The following is a 27,132-nucleotide window of genomic DNA, read 5'->3' as shown; positions in this document are numbered from 1 at the left end:
GAATTTTAGCTAAGTCGTTATGATAAAATGTTTCTCGCGCTTTCCGAATTGCAGTGTAATAAGCGTCTTCCGCAGAATAGTACCTGTCCCATGCGCTCGGTCTTCCATCACATTTCGCAGTACGAAAAAGGCGCTTTTTCTTATTTTCGAGTCTTTTTAAATTTTTACAGAACCATGGTTTATTTTTATTGGCAAGAAAGCTCGCCGTGGGGATGAATTTATTAGTCAGGTCAGTAATTTTGTCTTTAATCACTAGCCAGTTGTCATTGAGGGAACGGGAACCGAAATGGGATTGGAAAACAGGCAGAAAATCTCGTAATTCATTATTAATTGCTTCATAGTTAGCCTTATCGTACAAGTGAATTGTTTTGCGGAAGACGGGACGTGTTTTGGGGACGAAGTTAAAAGTGGTATGAATGACTTTGTGATCGCTTATTTCTCGTAAATATGCGATAGATTTTAAGCTTTCGGGGTTATTCGTTAGTAGAAGGTCTAGAATGTTTGAGGATTCACAAGTGACGCGCGTCGGTTCTGTTACTTGTTGGATGAGGCCAAAGTTGAGACAAACATCAATAAATTCGCTTGCTTCGGTATTTCCTGAAGTTGGTGAAGCCTGATTGAGCCAATTAATGCTAGGGAAGTTGAAGTCTCCATAAAGGAGGATGTGTGCATTGGGGTGTTTTTTAGTAAGCTGGGATAATATTTCATTAAGTTCGAGGGCGAAATCTGGATCAGTTCGAGGGGGCCTGTAGCATACCCCAAGTATTATTGCTTCGGGAGGGGCACGACACATTACCCATAGCGATTCCAGTTGTGAAGATGTAATGATTAGAGAGCATGATAGTTCTTTGTTAGTGGCGATGAGTACGCCCCCGCCACGTGCATTTTTGCGGTCGTGGCGAAAAATGTTAAAGTTCGGCAAGTCAGCCAGTGCCTCCGTATCTGAAATGTCATCATTGAGCCATGTTTCTGTTAGTATCAGTATACTACTGCCGGTTGATTGTACTAGATTAGACAGGAGCACGCGTTTCGGAAGAAAACTACGTATGTTAGTATAAAGTACAGAAAATGAAAGATTCGCTCTTGCGCATTTATGGTGCTGATGGCGTGGTTGCTGACTGCAACCACGCCATCAGCACCATAAATGTGGTGGTGCACCATAAATGCGTGGTGCACTACTGCAAAGGGAGTTCTAACGTGGTGGCTGAAGCCCTGTCGTGTACCCCCATTTCGGCATTCGACCCTTTGGTCCGTCACTCCCATAAGTATTTGCACCAAGTAGAGACCGGAGCCTCAGTCTCCCATGACTCGAACGGTGCCAATTCACATTCGGTAGAGACCGGAGCCTGTGTCTCCTGTGTCTCATGGCTCGAACGGCATGACCCCTGATGGAAAAGGGATCCCCAGATCGCCAGCCTCAGGAGAGGACCCCACTGGTTCCTCTGGTACCGTCTTCAGCAGGCAAGAACTACTGAAGGCACAGCAGAGCGATCCATTTTGTCAATAAATTGTTGACGGGCTCAAGAAGCCGAGCCCCCAAAAGGAGCGGGGTGGCAAAGCCGCCAGGCACACACGGACAGCTGGCATTGTTGTTGGCGCCGAGTGCAACGCAGCTGGTACTGTTGTGGGCATGTTGGATACGTATCTGCTTGACACCCCCCCCCCCCCCCCCCCCCCCCCCCCCCCTGACGGAGTTCTGGGCTATATCCCATTTGAGGTGGCTCCCCAGGAGTCTTTTAAGGTGGTGATACCCTGCAGTCTAAGGAAAGCCACCTTGAGCTATTTCCACTACTTGTGGTTGGCCGTACGTGCGAGTGGCCTTAATACTTTAAAAAAGTTGTCCCGCTCCGCTACCTGGTCAGGCATGAAGCGTGATGCTCTTCACTATGCCCGCTCGTGCCGCATGTGCCAATGCGTGAAGCCTTGCGCAGGCAAACCCCCTGCGCTTATGCAGCCATTGACAGCTAGCTACCCTGGCATGTTGTGGCCTGTGACATTATGGGACCCTTTCCCAGAAGCCGGAAAGGCTACGTTTTTCTCCTGGATTTCACAGATCACTTCACGAAATGGGTTGAACTTTGTCCCCTTCAGAAGTTAACGGCACGGGCAATCTGGGACAAGTTGATCGAAGTCTTTAACCGCTTCAGCTTTCTGGCGAAGCTGATATCGGACAACGCATCCTACTTCACGGCTAAGTTGTTCGTGGGTGCGTGCGCTGCCTCTGGCATTAAGCACTACAAGACAACCACGTATCACCCACAGGCCAGCCAGACAGAGCGGATTAAGTGAAACCTCAAACTCTTGCTCGCAGCCTTTGCCTAGCAACACAGGGATTGGGATGTCTGTCTTAACAAGACAGGCTTCTCCTTGCGATCCACGGCGAACTGTTGGACTGGGTACACGCCCGCTTTCCTCAACTTCGCAAGAGAGGTGCCAAACCCCATGGACCGCATTCTGCAGACTAGCAGCAGGGCATGCACCACAAAAGCCGGCCTTTCCAGCTATGCGGCAGAACTGCGATCACGGTTGGACGTGGCCCTTGACCTGGCCCGTTCCAACCTAGCAAAAGCGTGAGCTGGACAGAAGGCCCAATAAGACCGGTCACATAGGGATTTGCACTATGGCGTCGGCGATCTCGTCCTCAGAAGCAACCATGTCTTGAGCGATGCTGGGAAAGGCATCTCTGCCTTCCTGTTGGCCAAATGGTCGGGCCCGTACTGAGTGGAGACCAAAATGTCCTCTCTGGTATACAAGCTGGCTGAAACCAAGGGAGACCAGTGGGTGGTCCACTTGAAATCTCGGACCTCAAACTTTTCGTTGCCAAAAGCAGCGATTGGGGAGAGGGGGAGGCGGTCAACGAACCACAGCTAAACCGTGACACGGCTGGGCCGAGGCCACGTCACCAGTACAGCCAGCGGAAACACACCTAGACAGCATTCCTCTCACCAGCCGGTAGCCAGACTTCATTACCTACCGGGCAGCTGAACGGAGAAATGCAGCAACAGTGCATGGGCACACATCAAAGCGGTGACATACACTTGTGGCCTAGTATTCCCTCTTATGTGTTGCCCAAGGCTTAGCCTGGCAAACGCCTCTTCTTGGGCAATCAGCCGGGCAGGCACCTTTCTGGTAAGCTGGCTATGCTGGAGGGCTTTTCCTGTTCTTTCCCCAGCGTCATCCAGTCTTCGTCCTGCACCTTGTCCAACTGTGCCGCCAGCTTTGCAAACCATGAGGTCAGCTGTCTCTAGTCCTGTCGCCGTGACCGACTCCTACCTTGGGGGGCCACGAACTTGTGCCAGCCTTGCCTCCTGCTGCCTAGGCCGCCACTCAATGTGGCTGGTGCGCCCAATCAAGCGCTAGCCTCTGACCGAGGGTGGTTACTCTGGTTGCTGCTGCTAGCCTGGCTGCCAGTCATCCTGGTCTGCCGTTCCTGTCAGCACGCAATCCGAGAAGCCCAGTGACTTTCATGGTGGCCGCTGTGCCAAAATGGCAGCCACGCCTCGTGCATCCCTGGCAGCTCCTGTCCGGCGGACCTTAAGCGTTGCTGACTGGCCCACGGTGCTGCTCCACCCTGTCCTTCCTGGGCTGACAACCCTTCCTCCTGGCAGTGGGCCTTTCCTGGTGTGTGGAACTTTTGTGACCAAGGCTGGCCCCCCTGGCTTCACATCAAGAGAAGCGACACCTTCGCCTCTTTGAAGTGCTGTTCTCCCTGACCTGGTTCTTATGATGACGGCGACACCCTCTTGCACTTTGCCGTTGGCTTAGCCCACTTTGGCTGAGTGAACCTTGCCACTTGGCCTAGGTCAGCTTCCTTTATAGGCTGGTCTCGGTCTTTAGGAGGGGAGAATATGGGGACCGAGGTGCCTTTCTGCGCCTTGTCCCCCAGCTCATGTGTTGTGCTTAGCTTGATCTTCGGGAACTGTCGCTGTAGCGGGACATGGCGGACACGGCTAGCGCACCAGGGCTAATTTATCATGCAAACCGTCCTTCTCTCTCCCCGGTTCGAATCACCGCGCGAGCAAGTGTATTGATTTGAAAATTATAACAGTGCTAACACATGCAACCACAAAAGAAAAAGGACGAGACGCACTCTTGTGGTTGCATGTGGTAGGTTAGGTTATAATTTTCAAATCAAGTATGCACCAACTCGCCCAGAAGGAAGTTTTGATGAGCAAGTGTCATTGGGATGCACCCTGATTGGCCTCCCATGTGGCAGCCCCCGGACGCCCTCTCCACCTGTGCTCTCCACCTGTGCTCTCCTCTGCTGAGCGCTTTATCACCACGGCAGATGCTCACAGGCCCACAACGAGTTCACTACATGAGACCTTTGCTCCCGCAACTTCTCGTTCTCACGCTTGGTGGATCGCTGCTTGGTTAGCCCTAGCGCAGCGGGCGCACGTACTCGATTGGTCTTGCGGTGAGCCTTTGCTCGTAAGCGCCGTGACTGTTGCACTGTGCTGTATCTCGGGCGGATAAACCCGCATTTGTTGGCGATCTGACTCTGGAGCTTTCTCTGCACTGTGTCGGAGAGTCGACGAACTCTGCCGTAGCGCCTTTGTGCGTTGCAAAGTGGAGGAGTGCCGTGCCCTTTCCTGACCGTTGCTCGTAGGGTGAGCCTTGTGCAAACCCATCTCCACGGCTTCATGCAGTTGAAGAAGAGCCACACCAACTGCAAAGCTCAGTGCATCTGCTGTGACTTTTGACTTCCTTGCGAATCAAAAGTGCTAGCACTGGAGCTGATGACAAGGTGTTGCAAAGCCCTTTTTATTTTTTGTCGTGCACAGCTGGCCATTCGGAAATGCAGACACATTTCAATAGAGCACGCAAGTTCTGTCTCTTCTAACAAGTTGAATATGAATCTACCACCGTAATTCACTGCGCCCAGCATATTTTGTATACCTTATTTTGATGTTGGTGGAATAAGGTTTACCAGACACCTGACTAGTTCTTTTGGTCTGGCTTGATCCCATTCTCAAAGATGATGTCACCAAGAAATTTTACCTCATTTGTACTAAAGACACATTTTTCCAGGTCGATCTTCAACCCAGCTGCTCACGCTGGCTGCCAGGGCTACGCACAGGTGTTTGTTGTGTTCCTCCTGAGTCACGCCCCACACTAGCACATCATCGTAGTACGCATGCATTCCTTCGAGGCCATCGAACACCCTATTCATGACTTTCTGGAATACTTCACTGGCCGAAGAGATTCCGAAGGACAATCTAAAGAACCTGGACCTCCCAAAGGGCATGCTGAAGGTACAAATCTTCGATGACTTGTCATCCTTTGGCAGAAGCCACAGTTTGCATCTAGCTTACTGAATACTTTGACCCCTGCCAGCTCAGCATCAATTTCATCTCGCAATGGCAGCTGGTAATGTTCAAGTTTGATGTTGCGATTGATGTGTCTAGGGTCTATGCAAATGTGGAGGCAGCCGCCTTTTTTTTTCGCACAATCACAACAGGATTCACCCAGTCCGAGGCCTCCTGTACTTCTTGGATTATGCCTTGGTGCTCCATCCACTGCAGTTCATTGCAAAGCGGTTCATGACGAGCATGGGGGATATGGCATGCTGGCAGTGCGATGGGCTTTGAACCTTCCTGTAGGCATATGGTGTATGTGTTGTCCTTGATGCGATCCAGGCTCTTAAAAACTCCCAGAAATTCAGTCAGGACTTGAGCTTTCAGGCCACCAGCCTTGTGAACCTCTTGAACTCTCGCCACAAGCCCGAAACATTCACTGGACTGGAGATCTAGCAACACTTGTTTTCCTTTCTTGACTAAAACAAATTCCGTGAGCGCCTCCATGTTCCCTATGCAGAATGGAATGGTTACAGTACCAGAAATTTGGAGGGTGCTTAAGCTTCGCCTTCAAGCATGAAAAGCGACAGCATCAAAATATTCTTGACTGCTTCTCACGCTTCCCAGCAACTGTAGCTTATGTAACCATAATGTTCACCGGAAAACGCTGGTGGCCAACACTATGCATGAAGGCAAGCTTTCTGGTAGAAATGTGGCCTCCGAGGTTTGCACGTGTGCTAAGACGCTGTGCCCTGTCTATGAATGGTAGAAACGCTGAAAAAATGGTTTGCGTTTAAGTTTCCGCATAACAGAATTATGTTTTCTCGTATATTCAAATTACAATCCAATGCTATCATGTCTATAGGTTGTCTGTAAGTCGTACTTTGTATTTACTGTGAGAAATTCAATTAGTTCAGTAACTTCATTGCACTAGATGGAGGGTCTGCGTGGTTAGGTATGCAAGGTTTGATTTGCATTGGTTCGGAATGATGCCGAAACAATGGCCGACACTGGACGCCGACGCCGTAATTTCAGCTACACGAGGCCCTTAACGTTGTCACATTAAAATGACGGATTGGATTTCCTCCAAAGCTTGTCAGCACAGTTTAAGAAGGTTTTGGTCTCCTGTGGTCGGTCAGCTTGGGAAAGAGTGCATGTGGTAGTAGGTGTGCTTCCGCCCCAGTGTCTATATTCAAATGTACTTTGTGACGGCCCACATTTGATACAACTGTCCAGTCTTCAGCTTTTGATACCGCCTTGATGTTGACCTCTAGGACTTGAAATTCTCCCTCAGAGTCATCCTAAGCGACTCATTGGTTGACCTCCTGAACGCCAATGCCACAATGAGCCTTGTAGCACATTGCAAAATTGTTTCTCTGATTGCACCTGCTGCACGCTTTCCCCCATGATGTGTGGCCACAGTATGGGCACTGGCACTTTTCTTTTATCATTGGCTGTGCTTGCCATTCTCACTGCATTTATTTCACCTTTATCTTTGGGTAGTGGAGCTGCCTTGCAGTATTCTATGGCCATGTATAGGGTGAGGTTGTGGTGGCCTGACTATCACCTCCAAAGCCGGCGAAGAAGATGGGCTCATGTGCAGGTAGTGCGAGGATAGAGCATGCTGGCGCGCTTGACCTGAGCGGCTGCGGTGTCGGCGACTCTCGAGATCCTGCTGCATCATGGCTGGCCAGCCAAAATAAACCATGGCTACGACGGCTACCTCTACGCGCCGCCTCCCCCAAATTGGTGACCCGGATGTGATGCCTAGCCATGCCAGTGTCAGCGCACCAACTTTACCAAGGTGAGTGACGTGGCGTCATGCAGTCTGGCAGACGTCTCACAGTTGTAGGGTGTCCAGGAATTCTACATCGACATGTTGGACATCTGTAACAAGCATGTGATGCCCCCTCGGGCATAATTTTCGTTGGCCCGCCAGGCTCTGTAGGCAACATTGGTCATCGCACCGTAATAAACACCGACGAGCACAGCTGCTCGCGGTCAATCATCGTTCGTCACCACCACGCTGCGGAGCGTCTGTCTAACGGAGGGTGCCTCGAGCTCTGCCTTGTTCCCGCAGCCGGGTGGATCGTGACACTGGCGACGGGTACCCATGGAGCGTCCCCTGCCGACGCGAGTGGCGAAACACCGCCCCCTGTTGCTGTTGCCATGCCGCGGTACGGCAGGCTCGAGCCGTTCAAGGGAGATGGGTCCGCCTGGTCAATTTACGAGGAACAAGTCCACGTGTTCTTCCGGGCAAACGACACACCTGTGGCCAAACAGCGGGACATTTTTCTGCCCAGCTGCGGGACCTGCGTCTTCAGTCTCCTGCTCGACCTTCTCAAGCCAGCCACGCCGCATGTTAAGATGCTGGGTGAGCTGCTCACCATACTGCATTCGCATTTCAACTCGGCACCAACCACACTAATGGAGCGTGTCCACTTCAACAACTGGAGCCGCTGGGAAGGAGAGACCCTCGGGCAGTTCGTTGCTGCGCTACGAGGGTTAGCGAGTGCCTGAGTTTTCGGGGACCAACTGGACTCGTGGCTCCAGGACCGTTTCGTCTGCGGCATCAACAACTCCGCCATGCAGACGCGACTGCGGGAGCTTCCCAACCCCTCGCTGGATGATGCTGTGAAAGCAGCACTGGCAATAGAAGCTGCTGCCAAGGAAGCCGGCAAGATTTCCTGTGCGACTGGCTCATTGTCAGCAGAAGCGACGGTCAACAACTTGGTGACAAAGGGCAGTAGCTGCGGTCACTGTGGTGGTGCCCATTCCCCCTCACAGGGCCAGTTCTCTCAAGCACAATGTTTCATGTGTGGGAAAACTGGGCACCTGGCATGGGTATGCCGAAGAGGGAGGACAAACAGCAAACAGCAGCAGCAGCCTCGCTCAAGCCCAGGTACCACACAAGCCCACGGCCAGGGTAGCCGTCACAAGGGTACGCGGCGGGGGCGTGAGGCAGCAGGCTCAAGTTCTTCCGCGGCCAGGCTCCATGTTGTGGCCGAGGACCCGCCGATTTTCACCATGTGGCACAAAGGCCTTGTACCGTCGTCTGTGCTGCCGTACATGCCGACTGTCGAAATCTGCAGGCACCCCATTTCCATGTAGCTGGACACAGGGGCCAGCATGTTTGTCACGGCCGGGAAACGGTTCAAGTGTTCTTTCCCCAGCGTCTCCGTCGAGGCTTTGGGCGTGATGCTGCGCAGTTACTCCGGGCAGCTCCCCAGGTCCAGGGTCAGGCACAGGTCAGCGTTCGCTTTAACGACAGGAAGGCAACCCTTCCCCTTTACTTAACCAAGGAGTCATTGCAGACGCTACTGGGCCGAAACTGGATTCATGTACTGGGCGTTCGTCTGCCAGAGTACCAGGAAGCCAGCCTGAATGTGTTGAAAGATGTCCCCAGCCTCCTAACCGAGTTCAAGTCCCTGTTCCAGCCAGGGGTGGGCACATTCGCCGGCCCGACGGCTGGAATCTATGTACCTGAGGGAGCCCGGCCACGTTTTTTTCAAGCATTGCCCACTGCCGTTCGCCCTGACGGACGGGGTCACCCAGTAGCTGGAACTGTTACAGGGAGAGGGCAGGCATCCTGGTGCCCGTCAAGACGTCTGAATGGTCCACTCCCATCGTACCAGTCCTCAAGCGAGACGGCAGTGTCAGGATTTGTGGGGATTTCAAGGTTACTATCAACCCTGTCGAGAAGTACCCGTTGCCCCGGATTGAAGATCTCTGGTCAGCGTTGTCCGGTGGACAGAAGTTCACCAAGCTCGACCTCAGAGATGCTTACCAGAAGCTGGTGCCCCAGGATGTCTCCCGGAAGTATGTCACAATATCGACAACTTTGGGGCTCTTCCAGTACACGAGCTTATCGTTTGGGGTGGCATCGGCCCCAGCCATATTTCAGAGGGAGATGGACAACCTCTTCAGGGGCATGAGGCAAGTGGTGGTGTACTTGGATGACATCCTAGTTACTCGCAGCGACGACGGGGACCACCTGCAGAACCTGCACAACGTCTTGGCACGACTGCAGGACGCTGGCCTCAAGCTCAAGCTGGAAAAGTGCATTTTTCTGGCCCCCAGTGTTGACTACTTAGGACATGTCATTTCCCAGGCTGGCCTAGCCCCGACTCCCCAAAAAGTTGATGCTGTGCTCAAGGCGCCTAAGCCCCAGAACAAGAAGGAGCTTCAGAGCTACCTCAGCCTCATCAACTTCTACAGGAGTTTTCTGCCGTACCTTTCGGAGCATCTACAGTCGCTCCATCTTCTGCTCCGAGATGGTCAGCAATGGGTTTGGAAGAAGGAGCAGGATCAGGCCTTCCATTGCGGTGAGGAGCTAATCACCAAGGCTTACGTGCTGGTACAATTCAATCCTGGCAAGCCTGTCATCGTGACCGTAGATGCTTCGCCGTATGGCGTGGGAGCCGTCCTGGCGCACTGGGACAAGGATGGCCAGGAATACACTGTGCCGTTTGATTCTCGTCGGCTTCATGCTGCAGAGCAACGCTACAGCCAGCTGTACAAGGAAGGTTTGGCCCTCATATTTGGTGTCGAACACTTCCACCAGTATCTGTGGGGCCAAAAGTTCGAGGCGGTCACGGACCACAAGCCGCTATTGGGGCTGCTGAGGCCTGACAAAGCAGTTCATGTGCAGCATCTCCTCGAGTAGTACACTGGGCTTTGAGGCTGGCAGCTTACAGTTACCAGCTGGTTTACCGTCCGGGAAAGGACCTGGGACCTGCTGATGCCCTGAGCCGCCTGACCCTGCCAGAGGTGCCTGATGCTGTTCCGGAACCTGCTGAAGTGTTAATGCTAGAGCACGCGTACCCGGAGGTGCTCTCCAGATCTGCGGTATCGCAAGCGACCAGCCTGGACCTAGTCCTGTCTCAGGTGGTCAAGGCAGTGTCCCGTGGGGAGGAATTGGTTCAGCAGGCCTATAACCACAAGGCCGCTGAGCTGAGCTTGCAGCAGGGCTGCCTACTGTGGGGTTTTGGGGTGGTGATCCCACAAAGTCTCTGGTCCAGGGTCCTGCAGATGCTGCACGCGGGTCATCCTGGCGTAGAAAACACCAAAATTGTGGCCTGGTCCCATGTTCGGTGGCCTGGCCTGGACCAGGACATCGCTCACATGGTGCAGAGCTGCCAAATCTGCCAGGAGCATCAGCAGGCTTCACGTCCCGTGGAAATCACCCCCTGGCCATTCCCACAGAGACCCTGGTCCCGCCTACATGTGGATTTTGGGGGACCCTACTTCCTGGTAGTGGTGGACGCCTTCTTGAAGTGGGTGGAGGTTCTACCTGTCACCACTCCATCAGCAGGCGTGACCATTGCAGTGCTGCGACAGGTCTTCGCCGCCCAGGGGCTGCCGCACGTCATCGTGTCCGCCAATGGTCTTGCTTTCGCCAGCACAGAGTACCTGGCCTGGTCGACGAAGAAAGGAATCCGCCGGGTGATGGTTTCGCCATACCACCCTCCTTCGAATGGTGCAGCCGAGCGGGTGGTGCAAACCATCAAGGAGAAGCTCAAGAAGAGCAAGACTGGGGATTTCCGGACGCAGATTGCCCGGATACTGTTTCAGCACCGGACCACACCCCACGATGTCCCTGGTCGGACCCCCTGTGAGCTCCAGCTGGGTCAGACGGTCAAGACACCCTTGGACGTCTTGCATCCAGACTTCCATAGTGCTCCTGAAGCAGCTGAAGCAGAAGCTGGCTGCTGACCGAGGGTGCCGTCCCGGGCCTTTGCCGGAGTCGGGAGCTCCAGTTTTCGCCAGGAACTTCCGTCCTGGCTCAACTTGGTCCGCCGGACAGGTGGTGGCCCCTGCCAGCGCCTCATCGCTATTCATCCGCATGCCAGACAGGGCCACGTGGCACACACACGCCGACCATGTTGGGCCTCACCTCGGGTCCTGGCCAGCACCCTCGACTGCCACTTCCGATTTCCAGCCCACAGGAGGACTAGCGGTAGCACCAGTCGCTTCCAGTGGAGCACCACCCAACTTGGAGGCGGCAAGCGTTGCCAGTGGTGAGGCACCCATTAGGCCGGTGTCGAGCCCGTCGCCACTCGCAAGGCCGACCACTGCTGACCCTCCAGAGGGAGCGAGGCTGTTTCAGGGAGCACCTGGTGTTGCCACACATGGCCCATCAATACCGGTGCCCAGGCAGAGTACTCGACGGCGGAGGCTACCCAACTGTCACTCGCCTGGGTAGCAGGCACCGTCGACCCAGCTAAGGCAGAGGCAGAGCCTCGCACTTTGAACTTGGACGTTTGTTGTCGACAAACAAACTGGGGGTAAGGGGGTGTAACAGCATGTGAAGCCCCCTCGGGCATAATCTTTGTTGGCCTGCCAGGCTCGGTAGGCAACATTGGTCACCGCACCGCAATAAACACCGACGAGCACAGCTGCTCGCGGATGGTCATCGTTCGTCACCACCACGCTGCGGAGCGTCTGTCTACCGGCGGGTGCCTCGAGCCCTCCCTTGTTCACGAACCCGGGCGGATCGTGACTGATTCATCTGGGTCATCCAGCTGAATAGGAACTTCCTTCTCAACAAGGTTCCAGCCTCCGGATGTGTTCCAGGCTTCGGTTGCCACCCCCTGGTGCTAACTTCTACAACGACTTGTGGGCACCCGTTCTTGTTCACTACGTCACCTCAAGCGCTCAGTCTCCACCAGCTGGCGCTCCGTCACAATAGCTCTTGCCATCTGAACCATCGCTTCATTATGTGCCTTGCGTCCCGCAGCGCCTGCGTCCACCCATGTCGATCATCAACACGTGCCGGCACCAGCATCACACCTCTACTCGGTTCGCAAGTTTCCTCCCTACCTCAAAGGCAGCTGCACAATTACTCTTTCCAAGGAATTCACTGGGCAAGCGCTTTCGTATATTCTATGGCCCACCACTCTCCTTCCTTGGATGTTCCTACAAGCTGTCCACTTTCCATTCGGAGGCCCCTCACTCATCACCGATTCAAAGGCTCTCCCACCAGCTCCACTAGGTGCAAATTTCACTTTTGCAGGCACAGCAACGCCACAACACGACCTTCGCAATACTTTCAGCGACTACTGCAACCCTGATGCTATCAGCATTCGACATTTAACTGCAAGCAGCAGCAGGCACGCCTTCCGATGTTCTGTGCTCACACTTTCCATGGATGCATGGTCTACCGTTTTACAGGAGCAGCTCTGCCATCTGGTTTCTTCAGCTCGAGCATCCCTTCTATGTCTAAATCGTGAGTGACCGACAGTTGCGCTATTTCCACGCAAGTCCCGAGCTGCCAGATGGTCTACTTTTGGGGCTCCTACTTCTACAGGTCCAGGCGCCTGTGAGAACCTGTGACAGGTCGCTATTTCACACTATGGTATCACCGTGGCTGTGCCTCGCTCACAACCTATGCTGCCAGGGCTGCCTGGTACATCTTTCCAGCATTGCATGAACCTGACACTATCAACGACAAACACTATCTGCACAATTTACCTGGACTCCTTCACCCACTGGACTTTATTTCAATCGCGCTACATACTAGGGAGGGGGGGGGGGGACTGTAGCGGTGCGACTATCGCCTCCAAAGCCAGCAAAAAAGGAAGATGGGCTCAAGTGCAGATAGTGTGAGGACAGAAGACACTAGCGCACTCGACCTGAGTGGCCGTGGTGTTGGCCACTCCCAAGATCCCACGGCATCATGGCTGGCCGGCCTAAATAAACTGGGGCTACGGAATGCCTCTTCGCACCGCCTCCCACAAGATCTTTTTCTGACAGGAGCTGGCTCCGGAGTAATTTGTCTGCTGTACCCAGTTGGTCACGGACCATTCAGTCTTCGAGGACTCTGAAGTTGCAGTTCTGGGCTTTCAGCTGAGCTTCTGGACTACGACATCATAATCAGGGTGTCTACCAAGTTGACATTTCCAAATTCCCCGAGTTTTCCAGGTTTTCCCCCCGAGTGCCTTTGCAAAATTCCGAGTGATGCAGAACTATGTTTTATGTCAAGACGGGCTGAAACCATATCGCCCGATGCTGTCACTCTCTAGTAAGCATAATAAAAAATTATAAAAAAACTACTTAATCCAATTTGAATACTAAGGAGTAGTGTTTATGTTATTCAAAAAGAGAATAGAAGGGAGGGGGTTAGTAAAATGCACAGCAAATAAAATGTCCTTGAAAAAAATTGCAAATCGAGTTGGACATTCTCAAATACGAATAAAAAGGAGATGCATACAGAAGCAAATATTTTAGAATATGAGCTATTTCTATCAACTGATAGCAAGCTCAGTGGTATGAGGCCCGAACTTTGTTACAATTGAGATTCTCTCTCAACAGCTCGTAACTCAAACTCAACTATCCTGACATACTCTCAGCCCATGCACAACGCCGCAGTGTTGTGTTTCACTGCTTTAAAGGGTTTATTTTGGTTTGGATGAGGGACACCTGCATCTCAGCATCAGCCAACACTTCGTTTTTTGAGCTCAAGCGCCTTCAAAACGGTGGCAGCACGCTTCCTTTCCCTTTCATTCCTATATGTGTAGGTCCTTTCTGTTCTTGTCCTCCTTCCGCCACTCGTTCGCCCAACGGACCATTTGAAGCATCTTCTTGGTCAGTTGCACAGTCCACGTCCGATTTTTCGAACTTCCTAGGGGCCGCGAAAATGTCCGAAAAATCAGCCAGTTGGAAAAAAATGCACGTCATTTACTGCCCTTAAGGACTCAAACCGCCACAGGCACATTCAAATACGCTCTGAAGGCACGTATTAGGCATATCGGTGCTCATACTGCGACAGGAAATATTGGGTGCACGCGTGTATAATTAAGGAACACATACTGTGTCCCGTGGTATAGCCCCTTCCCACGCTTGTTATGCTTCACTGCAAAACTTTTGCGTATGCTTCACCAAATAACATTTCTGTACAGAGGCGAAGCTGACTTTCGGGAACCGACATTATGCAGCGCTACGTGCTTTCCAAGCTTCTAAGCCAATCACGAGGGCCACAAAGGCGGAGTCCGTGCCATTGCTGACAGCGGCGAATTCTTTCAATAAAAAACACAGCACCCAATGGCAAGAAGCTTCATAGCGAACGTCGAAGCGGCTAGGCCTAGCGTTGCCGCAGTGGTGACTACGGCTGCCAGCGGATCTGCGTGCGAGAGCGCCGGTTCGAGGCGGCAAGGTAATCAGAATGGCAGCGGTGGTGGCTTTGTTTAATACCGTTTCGGACCTGCGGTAACGGCAAAACGTCCGGAAAATCGGACGGCTAATACACAGTTTTAGTTACACGTACGTAGAGGCTTCACGTATGCAAACGTGAAAAGCCTACGTACCTTACGTGCACCCCATTTGAAACGCTTTTAGCTACACGTACGCGACGCACGCCAAGAGGGACCCCGTAGCTCCATCTATCGGGAAATGTGAACACGGCGGTAGCCAATTCAATCCTGTCGCCGTGTGTCGATGCGAGCTGTCCGCGCGCGCGCGGCCCGCTATCGCTTGTTCGTGATCTTACGGAACTCCCACGCGAAGCTGTCTACGTGCGCAAGAAACACACGCAAAGAATTGAATCTCACGTACGTCTGTGACACGCGCGCGCGCCCGCTACGTTCTACGCATGCGCACTGCTCACACGTAGGAGCTCTACGTACGCAAAGCCTCTACGTACGTGTAACTAAAACTGTCTTTTAGTTCTTGCGTCCGAAATTTCAGACGTTCTGATAAATTGAATCTGTGGTGTACGCGGTGGTGCCGCGAAGCCGTCCAAATCATCGGGAATCCGGAAAGTCGATACTTGACTGTACACTGGCAACTCCTCCAGCTGACGACACGACGTCCAACGATTCATTACGATTCCTGTATGTTACTCGAGCCTGCATTACCGCGGCTTTCGACCTTTTCAATAAAATTACAGCTAATTTTCCCTGATAGAGGCACAAATTCTCTGAGTTTTCCAGACTACTCAAAATCCCTGAGAATTCCCGGTTTTCCCGGTTGGTAGACACCCTGATAATTCACTTTGTCCTCTAGCGATAGCTGAAAGGCACTGTAGATGTCAATTGCCTCCTGGCCTGTGACGTGCACGAAGAGCTTTGTCTCCTACATGCTCGCATGCTTGGGCGTCGTTGACATGGCCGTGAAATGGAGCTGGCGAAACTTGACCCAGTTTTCCATGAGTGAGGTGGACCACAGCAGGTGCTGTGGCATGGAAGGGCTTCCATTGCACTGGCTCTCACGAAAAATGTACTGGCTTAACTTTTGACACCATGTATCAAGACATGCACTGCAGGGACGTATTCTGAAACGTTCGTCTTCGCGAAACTTTTGCCCTGGCCACGCCTTCGCCAACGGCGCGCACTGATGGGAGATTTTAGCAAAACCGGAAATTAAACAGCGCCATCTAGTAGTTCCGGCCTACGTCATTTTAACGTCATGATGCCGATGGGTGCTCTCGACATGTATTGAATAAATGAACATGTCTTTTGGCGTCACAGAGTTTCCTACAAAAATTACTAGAGGGAACTCTGGCGCTAGTGTCTACGGGAGCTGCAATAGGAGTGGTTGTCCCAGCATGGGACTTATGGGAAGTACATGGATTTGCCTAAACTACGTCCTTTTGGCTTCAAACGGCTTTGTGACTTCGTAAACTCGTCATTTTCAACAGCGTAGTGCATAATAAATAATTAAATAAACATCATTAAAATTGCCCTACGGCAGGATTCGAACACAGGGACTCTACCACAGAAGCCTGATAGTGAAACCATTAAGCCACGGACGCATGTATCGACAGGCGAATGAAACGCCCTTATGAATTTATCGCGGACATGCCAGTGCCTTGAGACGCTTCGCGCGTTTCGATTTGGCCACCTGGACAAGCTCAATTGTTGCAATTATTAGCAATTGTACGTGTTCCCGGAGTCTTCCGCACTTCGACGAATATAGATTGCGCTGAAATATACGACAATAAGATTTATATAGCGTAATATGCAAAGCCACAAGAACGTTTGAATCCACAAGCACGAAGATCAAACAAATCCATGTACTTCCCATCATTCCCATGGTAGGACAACTGCAGCGCCAGAGTTCCCTCTAGTAATTTTTGTAGGAAACTCTATGTTTGGCGTCTCTTGGCATAGAGTTTCTCACTACATTACCTAGAGGGAAATCTGGCGCTGCTGCGCTGTGGTATGCATGGGAATGCCGGTATATTGTGACTTCAGATTGGCATCGTTCTCGTAGAGACAGGACACCTTGAAGATGCGCTTAGCAAGCACCGTTCCGTCTGTCACAATGATTCATTTTCTATTAAAACAGCATGTGAAAAGGTGTTTTAGCCTTATTATTACGCGAAAACATGTTTTGTGTAACTATGAGAACTTGTTATTGCGTGTGCGACTATATGTTACGTAAAATGTATCAACGGACCACTAAAGTTGGAGGACAGACGACAAGGTTCGCGCTCGCTTTGAAACAGTTTGTCATCTGTTCTTGCTTTTCTTCGCTTGGTCATGCATTGTGGGTGAGTAAAGATGTAATATGCGTGAATGGAAACATTTTATGAAGATCTTACTTTGAGAACGCGTTATTTGCATAGCAATATCCACATTTTAGACGAAGCCTCTTACAACACCAGCCAATACGAGCCTCGCAGACACATATACAGTCATTCCCATGACGGCACGGTGCCCCCTTAAGAAACTCCCATAGACGGTGGCGCCAGATTACCCTCTAGGTGTTATAGTGAGAAACTCGATGTCTCATGGCGTTCGGTTGGTGGTGGAGTGTAGTAGAGATAAGATAGGTGGTAGTTTATAGTAGCCTTTTTGGTGGCGTTTTACACGCGTTGTTTCATGGCGATGTTTGTTGATACATATAAAATAAAACATTTCACACCTCCTTATTCAATTTATTTTACCTAAAGAGGCCGTAAGCAAACGTAGTCAGTGCGCAGAACCCGTACTGCGGCCACTACACTTGAAAACAACACACCCGAGGCGCTCTGCACTTGCCGGGAGCGATCTCTCATGCGATGTGAAGCGTTCGAGAGCGCGCATTGGTAGTGCACGCTGACGTCACGGGTAAGCAGTCGCTTGGCTTATTGAATGTGACTTTCGCGGAAGGCGAATGTTTCAGAATACGGCCCCAGAAGTGGGGGTTCATTCTGCATACCTCTTGCCAATGCCTCCTTTACTAGATGCCCGCCGCGTTGCTCGCTTTCCCATTGTAGCGGCGGTTCCCTTAGTTCAGCGTAAATTCCGTGAAGCGGCACTCGTTGCCTTTTCAACTTCCGGTGGATGGGGCAGCGGCAGCTGGAATGCATCCGCCGGCGCGTTATATGCACGGATGTCTGTTAGCGAGCGTTATCGCGGGCCTCCGAGATGGTGACAGATGCCATTGTAATATCAGAGGCCACAGCACGTGACCTAAGTTGCAGGCGTTCGCCATGTGAGGCGCTCGCTGCCTTTTCGCGGAGAAGAGAAAAGGGAGAGGGCCCGGAACCGCGATTACCGGACAACACGGCAGGCATCTCTCGCTGCCTTTTCGCGGAGAAGAGAAAAGGGAGAGGGCCCGGAACCGCGATTACCGGACAACACGGCAGGCATCTAGTAAAGGAGGCATTGCTCTTGCATACTCACACCTGACAAACCGCACGACATGGTTGCCAGGCACAATACCGGCTCAAAACAGTCTTCATTTATCAATGCAGTGCCTTGAAGAAAGACAAAAGAAATAACAAAACACAGCGTGACATGGGACACAGTAGAACAGGACAGAGTGACACACACACACACACAAAAAAAAAAAAAAAACTGGGAACAACAACAGCAAAAAAGCAACAGTTATGTCGACAGGTATGGCTTCATTCGTACCCCATGCACTACTTCGGGTAAGTGCTTGCGGCGACTGGAGCCATTGTGACTGTCGGGAACGACCTCGTAATTCACGTTGCTCAGGCGGCGGATAACTCTATATGGCCCAAAGTACCATCTTAGGAGCGTTTCAGAGAGTCCATAACAGCGTATGGGTATCCCGACCCATACTTTGTCGCCAGGAGTGTAAAAAATGGACCTCTGTCGAAGATTGTACCGTTTCCCATCTTGGTCCTGCTGAATGCAGATACGTACGCGGGCAAGCTGTCTGGCTTCTTCGGCGCACAGAGTAAATTCGTCAACGCCGGTAGGTAGGTCGTCAAACTCGTGCGGCAGCATGGCATCCAGCGTTGTTGTGGCCCTGCAACTGTGGACCAAGCTGAACGGTGTCATTCCAGTAGTTTCCTGTCGAGCGGTATAGTAGGCAAATGTTATGTATGCCAAAATCTGATTCCAGTTCTTATGTTCTATGTCGACATACATGCAAAGCATGCCTGCGAGTGTCTTATTAAGACGCTCGGTTAGTCCGTTCGTCTGGGGATGATAAGCGGTTGTTTTCCGGTGGCTTGTATCACTGAGTCTGAGAAGCGAGTCAAGAAGTTCGGCAGTGAAGGCAGTTCCCATCTGTGATGACTACTTTTGGGGCACCATGCCAAAGGACGACGTTTTCAAAGAAAAAATTAGCTGCTTCGGCTGCTGTGCCCCGCTGTGTAGCTTTCGTCTCTGCGTAGTGCGTCAGGTAATCGGTAACAACAATGATCTATCTCTTGCCAGCTGTAGAAGTTGGAAATTGGCCCAGAAAATCCATTCCAACTTGGGCAAATGGCTGGCCTGGTACCATGACCGGATGTAAGAGACCTGCGGGCTTGCCGAGAGGCGCTTTGCGTCTTTGGCAGTCCGCACATGTTTGCACGTGATGCTTTACAGCAGCGGGTAGCCTCGGCCAGTAATACTTCCGTCGGGGTCGGGACAATGTTCTCGTGTAGCCTAGAGGACCTGCGGTGGTCTCATCGTGGCATGCTTTTAGTATTTCTTTTTGAAGTGATGCTGGTACGACAAGCAAGTATGTGCTGCTACTGTCAGAAAAGTTCTTATAGAGAATATCATTCCACAGACAAAACGACAGCAGTCCTCTGGCATCAAGTAGCGGAACGTCTTTACTTCGCCCTTCCAAGAAATTAATGAGTGGGAGCAGCTCTGGGTCATGGCACTGCTCCTGTGAAATGGTGACGGCATCGACGCCGCCCAAAAATGCAGCGTCCGCGTCCACGTCATCAGTACCTGCGGACTTGACGGGTAACCGCGAGAGGCAGTCGGTGTCGGTGTGCCTCTTGCCTGATTTGTTAATTATGGTCATGTCTAACTCCTGGAGCCTAAGACTCCAGCGCGCCAAACAGCCAGATGGATCTTTCAGGTTAGTCAGCCAATAAAGAGAATGATGATCGCTGACAACCTTGAATGAACGGCCATACAAATACGGGCAAAATTTGATAACCGGCCACACCACAGCGAGGCATTCCTTTTCGGTAGTCGAGTAGTTTTCCTCCGTATGAGTGAGAGATCGGCTAGCGTAGGCGATTACGTTTTCGGAGCCGTCTTGCCATTGCACCAGTACGGCACCCAGACCAACATTGTTTGCATCCGTGTGAAGTGCTGTAGGAGCACGCTGATCGAAGTGTACAAGAACAGGAGGCATTTGCAGGCATTGGCGTAGTTCGCTGTAAGCTACTTGCTAATTTTCCCCCCACAGAAAGGGAACATCGTCGCGTGTCAGGCGTGTTAACGGTGCAGCAAGACATGAAAAGTTGGCAATACAGCGCCGGTAATAGGCGCACAACCCCAAGAAACGCCTCACTGCCTTCTTGTCGGACAGTGTGGGGAACTTGGCCACAGCGTCTATTTTGGCTGGATCAGGTCGTACACCCTCATGACTGACGATGTGGCCAAGGAAGCACAGTTCACTGAAACCAAAATGACATCTCTCGGGCTTTAACATCAGGACAGCCAAGCGTATGGCTTGGAGAACAGTGAGTAACCGGCTTAGGTGCTCCTCAAATGTAGCTGATAACACTATGACGTCTTTCTTCATGACCTGGTTTAATTTACGGTAATCGATGCAGAATCGCAAACTGCCGTCTTTGTTTTGGACTAATACCATGGGTGATGCCCAGGGACTTTTCGAAGGCTGTATCAAACCATCCTCGAGCATCTTCTTCACTTGCTTTTTAATCTCTTCACGTTCCTGTGGAGCTACACGGTAGGGATTTTGTCGAATCGGCCGCGTAGTATCATCCGTGATGATACAGTGCTTGGTCAGTGTTGTTTGTTTGGCCTTTGACATAGTCGAAAAAGCAATCTTCAAACTGGTGTATCAGTTCCAATAGGCGCTGCCGCTCCGAATTCGACAGGGTGGAGCTAATGTCGACAGACAAAGGTGGCGAGGGCGGCAAGATCGTTTCTTGTAGAGCGAAACAATGTTTCACTTTGGTGATGTCGTCGCAGTACGTAATTGCAGTACCCTTCTGGATGTGGTGGCATTCGTTGCTGAAGTTCGTGAAAAGGACTTCCACATGCCCATAAGTCATGTTGAGTACGCCTCTAGCAATGGAAACACCTTGCGTGAGCAATAGTGCAACAATTTGCTCTGCGATCAAATCCCCATGGCAGGGCTTTTTGCATGATACAGAGACAAGGCGGCTGGACTGAGGCTGAAGGGACACATCGTCGGCAATTCACAAACGCTTGTGTTTCCCGTCATTCATCGTGTCGCCATATGGAAAACATCACTATACGTTGCGGAATGTTTATGACTGCGCCATCATCTCGCAGGAAATCCATCCCCAAGATGAGGTCTTTGCAGCAGTTGGGGAGAATGACGAAAGTGGCGACTAAGCTGGAATCACCGATGTGAATTCGGGCGGTGCATGTTCCTGTTGGCGTCATTAGCTGGCCCCCGGCACTTCTTATGTGAGGCCCTGTCCCCGGTGTCTTCACTTTCCTAATGTGGTCGGCCAGCTCTTGCCACATAATCGAGAAGTCTGTGCCAGTGTCAACAAGTGCGGTGAAGTGATGTCCATCCACCAGAATTTTGAGATCAGCACGCGCAACATAATCGGCGTGAGTACACGGGCAACGTCATCGGTGTGAGTATTGGTTGTCGTCATGTCGTCTTTGTAAGTGTGAGTATTCGTTGTCGTCGTGTCGTCTTTGTCGGCGTTAGCATTCGTCATCGTCATATCGTCTTCATAGGGAGCGTGGGGGGTATTTTTAGGTCTGTGTGATTCAACCAAGTTTCTCTGCACCTTTTCCACCTATTCACGGTGTACTGCACCTAGACCTTCGATACCCCGAGGTGCAGCGGTGCACCCTGCACTCCAGTGCTCGATTGAATGGGGTGCAAGGCAAGGTGCCGCCGCGGTAGCAGTGAACCCTTGAACCTTGCAGCGAGTGGGTGCAGCCTGGCACACCATAACTGGCACCCCCTGCACCCTTTCGTTTGTGGTACCGTGCACCTTCTTCTGAATCGAACAAACATTTTGGTGTCTTGATACAATTCCCCCCCCCCCCCGGAGGTCGCTACTGTTAGTTTCCCTGGCACAGACTAGGGGAGCGACCACCCCTGCCGACGTCAGTGGTGAAAGTCTGGCGGTTTGGGGAAGTGTAACGCACAGGTGATGGGGACTGCCAGCAACAACGTGGTGAAGCTGCTTGGCGGGGTGACACCTGATCACTGTTTGGGGTACGACGGTCGTCAAAGTGCAGAGAAGCGGCAGGTGAAACGGCGCCAGCTCCAGCATCTGGATGGGCTCAGTAACGAGCAATGTGGCCTAGTTCGCCGCAATGGAAGCAGAGAGGTCGACAGTCGGCCATGTGCCACAAGTCGGTACGGCAAATTGGAGGTCGTCTCACCGACTCCCGTTGCCACCATGGCATGGGAACAGGCCGTGGCTGAAATGGTGTCACCGGCGGCAAAGGGGCAGGATGTCGGACCATGTTGGCATAGGTCGGTGGACATGTTGCTGGACATGGGGCTGGTGAAAAGAAGGCTTGCTGCAACTCCTGGCGCATGACTTCAGCAACAGAAGCGACCGGCGACTCTGTAGGAGGAATGCCGCGGCTCACAGCTTTTCACACAGGATGTCTCGAATCATGTCTCATAAAGAAGTGTGGTCAATAATCTGAGCTGCGGAGCTGATTGGCGTGTTGGGCTGGCGGTCGAAATGGCAGCAACGTTGCTGAAGCGCCCGCTCGATGACAGTTGCTTCCTTGATGAATTCGTCGACTGTTGGCGGCTTTTGTACAAGACCTGCAAAGGGTGGTTCCTTAACTCCCCTCATCAGATGACGCATTTTCTTTGCCTTGGTCATATCGGGGTCAGTTCGACAAAATAGACGGGCCATATCTTCCACATGCCTGGCGACGATTTCGTTGGGTTTCTGTACCCGAGCCTCAATAAGTTGTTGCGCATAATCGCGCCGGTCCGAGCTCGAGAACATATCGAGGAGCTGGCGACGAAAATTGCTCAATGTTTGGAAGCTCGCTTCCCTGTTTGTGTACCATGTACGAGCCCTATTTTCTAGTGCGAAATAAGCATGAGTTTTTGTTGGTCATTCCAGCGATTTACCAGAGTGACGCGTTCGTACTAGTCAAGCCAGTCCTCGACATCTTCAAAAGCATCAACGTGGAATATTTCGGGGACGCGAGGGTGTCAAGAGTCACCTGGGAAAGGCTAACCACCGTTTGTGAAGGAGGAAGAAGCGCTGATGATGTAGCCAGGTGGGAGTCACAACAGGAGGGAAGTCCGAGCTCAGGCCGAGCAGGCGCCGACTGAAACGGTGCACTGGAGTCGTGACGAGAGGTGGAGCTTCGCAACTGGGTGGAAGGTTCCGAACAGGGGTTGCCTACATGAGGTTGCAGGTTCCAGCACCTTCACCAGTGTCCCAACGTCAAAAACGGGGGTCGTACAGCGCTATTCAGGAGCCACAGCAGCGGGTCGCCTCTTTAATACCGAGCGGCAATATAGTACCGCATAAATAATAAATAGGTTTGCCTGTTTGTGCATAAATGATCCACTGCAATAAATTCACAGCACATCAGTGCCAAGGTACTTCCAGTGATACATTTAGTTTATTTGCACTTGAGACATAAAAATGACGTGTTTATTACTAGTATAACACAGATACGATTGTCACCTAATCAAGGCTCGACTAAGCACTGTCCACACAAAGTCACGATTCAAAGAAATTCATATGCAAAACAATGTTTTATAGGCGCTATCCTGTCATGCAGCGTTATCATGGGATCTGTTCTTAATTGGACATGAATCACAAGCTCACCCATGCTTCCACCATAGTAATTGAGGCTGTCTTTTGTTCTGACCACAGCCTTCCAGATGCTGCTCATATTTGTTCATGCCTTTGCACACTACTGTTTCTGGATGTACCTCAAGTCAACAGTGAATGTGTTACCACTAGAAGTATCCTCAAAGGCCAGCATCCTCACAAGGTATGTTTATGAACACTTTATCTGGAACAGTGATTTGTTCATCTATTGTCATTTTTTTTGTTTCATGATTTTTTACTTACATGTTTATTATGGCATTATCACTTCTCTTTGCAGGAAAACAGACAAAAGAAAGATTATTGGTCTGCAGCCTGCCCACACCGAGCCATAAGCAGCTCGACGGTCACCGTCATGACAACAGGTCCTTTTGAACATGCTGCTTCACCATGAACTGTTTGCAAGTTTACCAGATGGAAGGGTGTAGACCCTATACAGGACAGCAGCGGTCTACAGTTTTGCATTATACAGAAGATAAATGTTATAATCTGGCATACAATCTCACTTGTTTTTAATGCCATTTAATGACAAACAGAGAAGTAACATGGAACTTATTTCTTTTCTAGTCATTACAACTGTGGTGACCTGAACAGAAACAATGTAGCACATTCCTACTAGTTAATGCACAAACTCTGTCATCTGGTCATTGTAAATCAGCATACTTGGTGGGCAAAGCCACCAAGTATCCCATGCTACCTCACAGCATACATTTGTTACTTGAAAATGCAAAGAATTTTAAAACAATCAAAAGTGCTCAATGCAATTTTGAGGAAATGACACCTCGTGGTGACTGAATCTCTGGCAGTCCCTCTTACATGGTTCGTGAACAGTTAGCATGAAGTCAATAACTAGGCTAGCCCTGCTGGTAAGATAGAGCTGCTAGAAAAGGCAAGCTCACACAATCGGCCTACTCCACATCTCACAAACAAGACACATCACTAAAAACAATTTTTGTTTGTCTTCAAACAGCAGATGATAAACCTGAGCGCAGTGTGTTCCCAAAAACCTTTTGAAAAATACTCGGAGAATAGTAAGTTCAAGTTAACATTCAGCCAATCAACAGTGGACGAGCAAGGAAAGCCTCAGTGTGGGAACTTGCCTTCGTCACGGCCCTCACAAATGTGTTTGGCTTGTTGAAGCTCCAGGCCGAGCACTCACTTGTCAGTGGTGGAACAGCCATTTCACCTTTCGGTGCAGGTCCTGGTGCAGGCAAAAAGCCGATGCGGAGCAGCAACAAGCACATTTGGTGCAGGGTCCAACACACGTATGCTTACCATATACCAGGGCAAATTTTAACTGATATAAACATGTTGTGGAGACTGGTTTGCGGAAGGCTTACCCAGCAAGCGCAGTCAGGAAAGGATGCGACGCTCCTCCACACCGCGACACACAAAGGGTACTACAGCCAGGTTCGTCGATACGGCGCAGAGAAGGCACCATGGGCAGATCATCAACAAAAGTGGGTTTATTAACTCAGGGTACAACACAGTGCGAAAGTCACGGCTTGTGGGAAAAGGCCCAACGCAAGACACCGATCGAGTAAGCGTGCCTGCATTGAGCATGACATCATGCAATATAAGCATATTGTGCCATGCACATTAGAGAGTTTTTGAATAGGGGCCCCAAAGGTTTCACAGCCAAAAAAAAAAAGAAAAAAAAAAAAGAAGAAGAAATCGCGTCAGCGCCATGTGCGAGATGCAAGTACGCGTTTGCGTCGGCAACGCTATTTCACCGAAAAAGCAAAGCGACAAAAACTCTACGCAAAATTTTTCCGTCAACGAACATGATGCCACCCGTCGAAGTTATGGCTCTTGCTGTGGCCTGTGTACCCATTGCCTCCTCTATTTTTTTCAATGCCAGTGCAATCGCTCGCACCCCAATGGGAGCTGTTGGGCTGCCTTAGTTCAATGTGTTGCTGCGATAAGACACTACCTGGATGGTACGACTGCTTGCATCATGTGCGAGTTGGGCCTATGGTTAGTAGGGGATGAAGTATCACCTGATTTGTGTACAAGAATAACTTTGCAACTTTCCACTCAGCTGGAAGGCGACCCGTGTGAAGCGATTTTAAATATGAGGTGAACAAATTTACGTACGGGTTCAGCATACTGCTTTAACAATACGCTTGGGATATTATCTGGACTAGTATATTTTTAGAAAAACGAAAAACTATGAAAATGAAAAAGATTTATTTACCGTAAGCTCGGCTACTAAATCTCGTTTGTCGATGCCACGAGTTGCATCCACGACGGAACTGCTAGAGAAGTCGTCCTCGTAGGATGCTTCGCAGGCAACCTCGGCACCCCTGAAGACGTTGTCCTCAGGGGCGGTCAAGTGCCCTCGATATACAGCATTTCTTAATTTAAAGGGCCCCTCACCAGGCCCCAAAGCAAATTTTGGTTATATGCTGGAAGTTGTTACGTGTTCTCTAGGCCGCGTTCTGCCGCCAAAATTTTTCATATCGGCTCGTTAATAGCCGATGGAAATATTTCAGTGCCGCCGCGAACCCATGATTTCAGCAGGCGGGCTCCACTGCACAATCAGACTCCCTCTCCACTCGCCTCCGCCCCGTCTAGCTTCACAAGAGAAATTCCTTCCCTGCGTTCTCCCATGCTAGACCTCATGCCGGACCTCGAGGATTGCATGACACATACGTCACGAGCACCGCCTTCACTTTTTTTTTTTCTCCTCGCTCTTTATTTTTTTTTTCCCGATGATGCGCATTTATGCTGGCGGCGTTGTGCGCGAGCTGTTATCGTTTCCCGCAGTGCATGATTTTGCGCGCTGTGCACAAGGACACATGACTAGCGGTATAATTCAGTGCTACACGAATACTGAGGCAGAACAAGCGGATCTCAGAGCATGATCACGCGCAGGAACCAGGGTAGTAAATGGCATAGTTACAGTATCTGCGCATGTAATTGCACCACTGTGGGAACAAGCAGACGAAGCGGAAGTACATCTCTCTTGTTTCGGTGCGAAGTAAAGCACAAAAACATGCAGATATTCAGTTTGTGTTTCATTATTTCTCTAAGCTTTAATTCGTCAATTCAAGGAATAGATCACACAAATAACAGATGGTGCCTTGAATAATTCTCAAAGTCATATGTCACCACAAGCGACATCACACTATGGACTCGAGTACGTAGGCGCAGGGACGTGACTATGTCATCCTCCGGCTTGGAGTGCGGCGGTCACGAGGAGAAGGAAAAATGGCATTCGGTTTGAAATTTCAGATCTTTCCACGGCGCATAGCGATGTAATATTTTGCAGACGCAATCGTTATCACACAATATGCTCTGCGCTTGTCAGCTCAAAATGGCCAAACCTGGTGAGGGGCCCTTTAAAGCGAGCCTGTATAATAACCAGACTGGCTTTATGATGAGTGCGACCGAGGAACTCCATTAGCTCGGTACTTTGCTAGCTTTGTTCACGAATCTGTTTACACAAGAAAATCACCCGATGTAGTGCTCCACCTCGTTTAAGTCTCACAGCAATATCCTCGTCAGGTGTGTAAGCACCGCAGATGCTCTTTTGATGCCAAAAGGCATGAACTTAAACTGGTGGAGACCTGACTGTGTAGCGAAAGCAGTCTTTGCCTTGGAATCTGTAGATAAAAAGACCTGCCACTACCCTTGTTGACAGATCCCACT

At 50.9% G+C, this 27,132-nt stretch overlaps 1 protein-coding gene across 6 annotated transcripts in view; it reads right to left on the bottom strand.

Moving 5' to 3' along the window:
- The window catches only part of LOC126543970 (mitogen-activated protein kinase kinase kinase 13-like), a 593,636-nt gene that overhangs the window by 233,839 nt on the left and 332,665 nt on the right, over nt 1-27,132 (bottom strand). For 4 of the 6 annotated variants that reach the window (XM_055061158.2, XM_055061159.2, XM_050191137.3 and 1 more), the window contains exon 11: nt 24,819-24,878. The exons of the other annotated variants lie outside the window; for them this stretch is intronic. In XM_055061158.2, coding sequence (XP_054917133.1) covers nt 24,819-24,878 — 60 coding nt within the window. The remainder of the gene's footprint in view (nt 1-24,818; nt 24,879-27,132) is intronic. 6 annotated transcript variants of the gene reach the window in all.

Source organism: Dermacentor andersoni, chromosome 1 (assembly GCF_023375885.2).
Source record: "Dermacentor andersoni chromosome 1, qqDerAnde1_hic_scaffold, whole genome shotgun sequence".
NCBI lineage: Eukaryota > Metazoa > Arthropoda > Arachnida > Ixodida > Ixodidae > Dermacentor > Dermacentor andersoni.
This window is presented reverse-complemented; position numbering and strand designations above follow the sequence as displayed.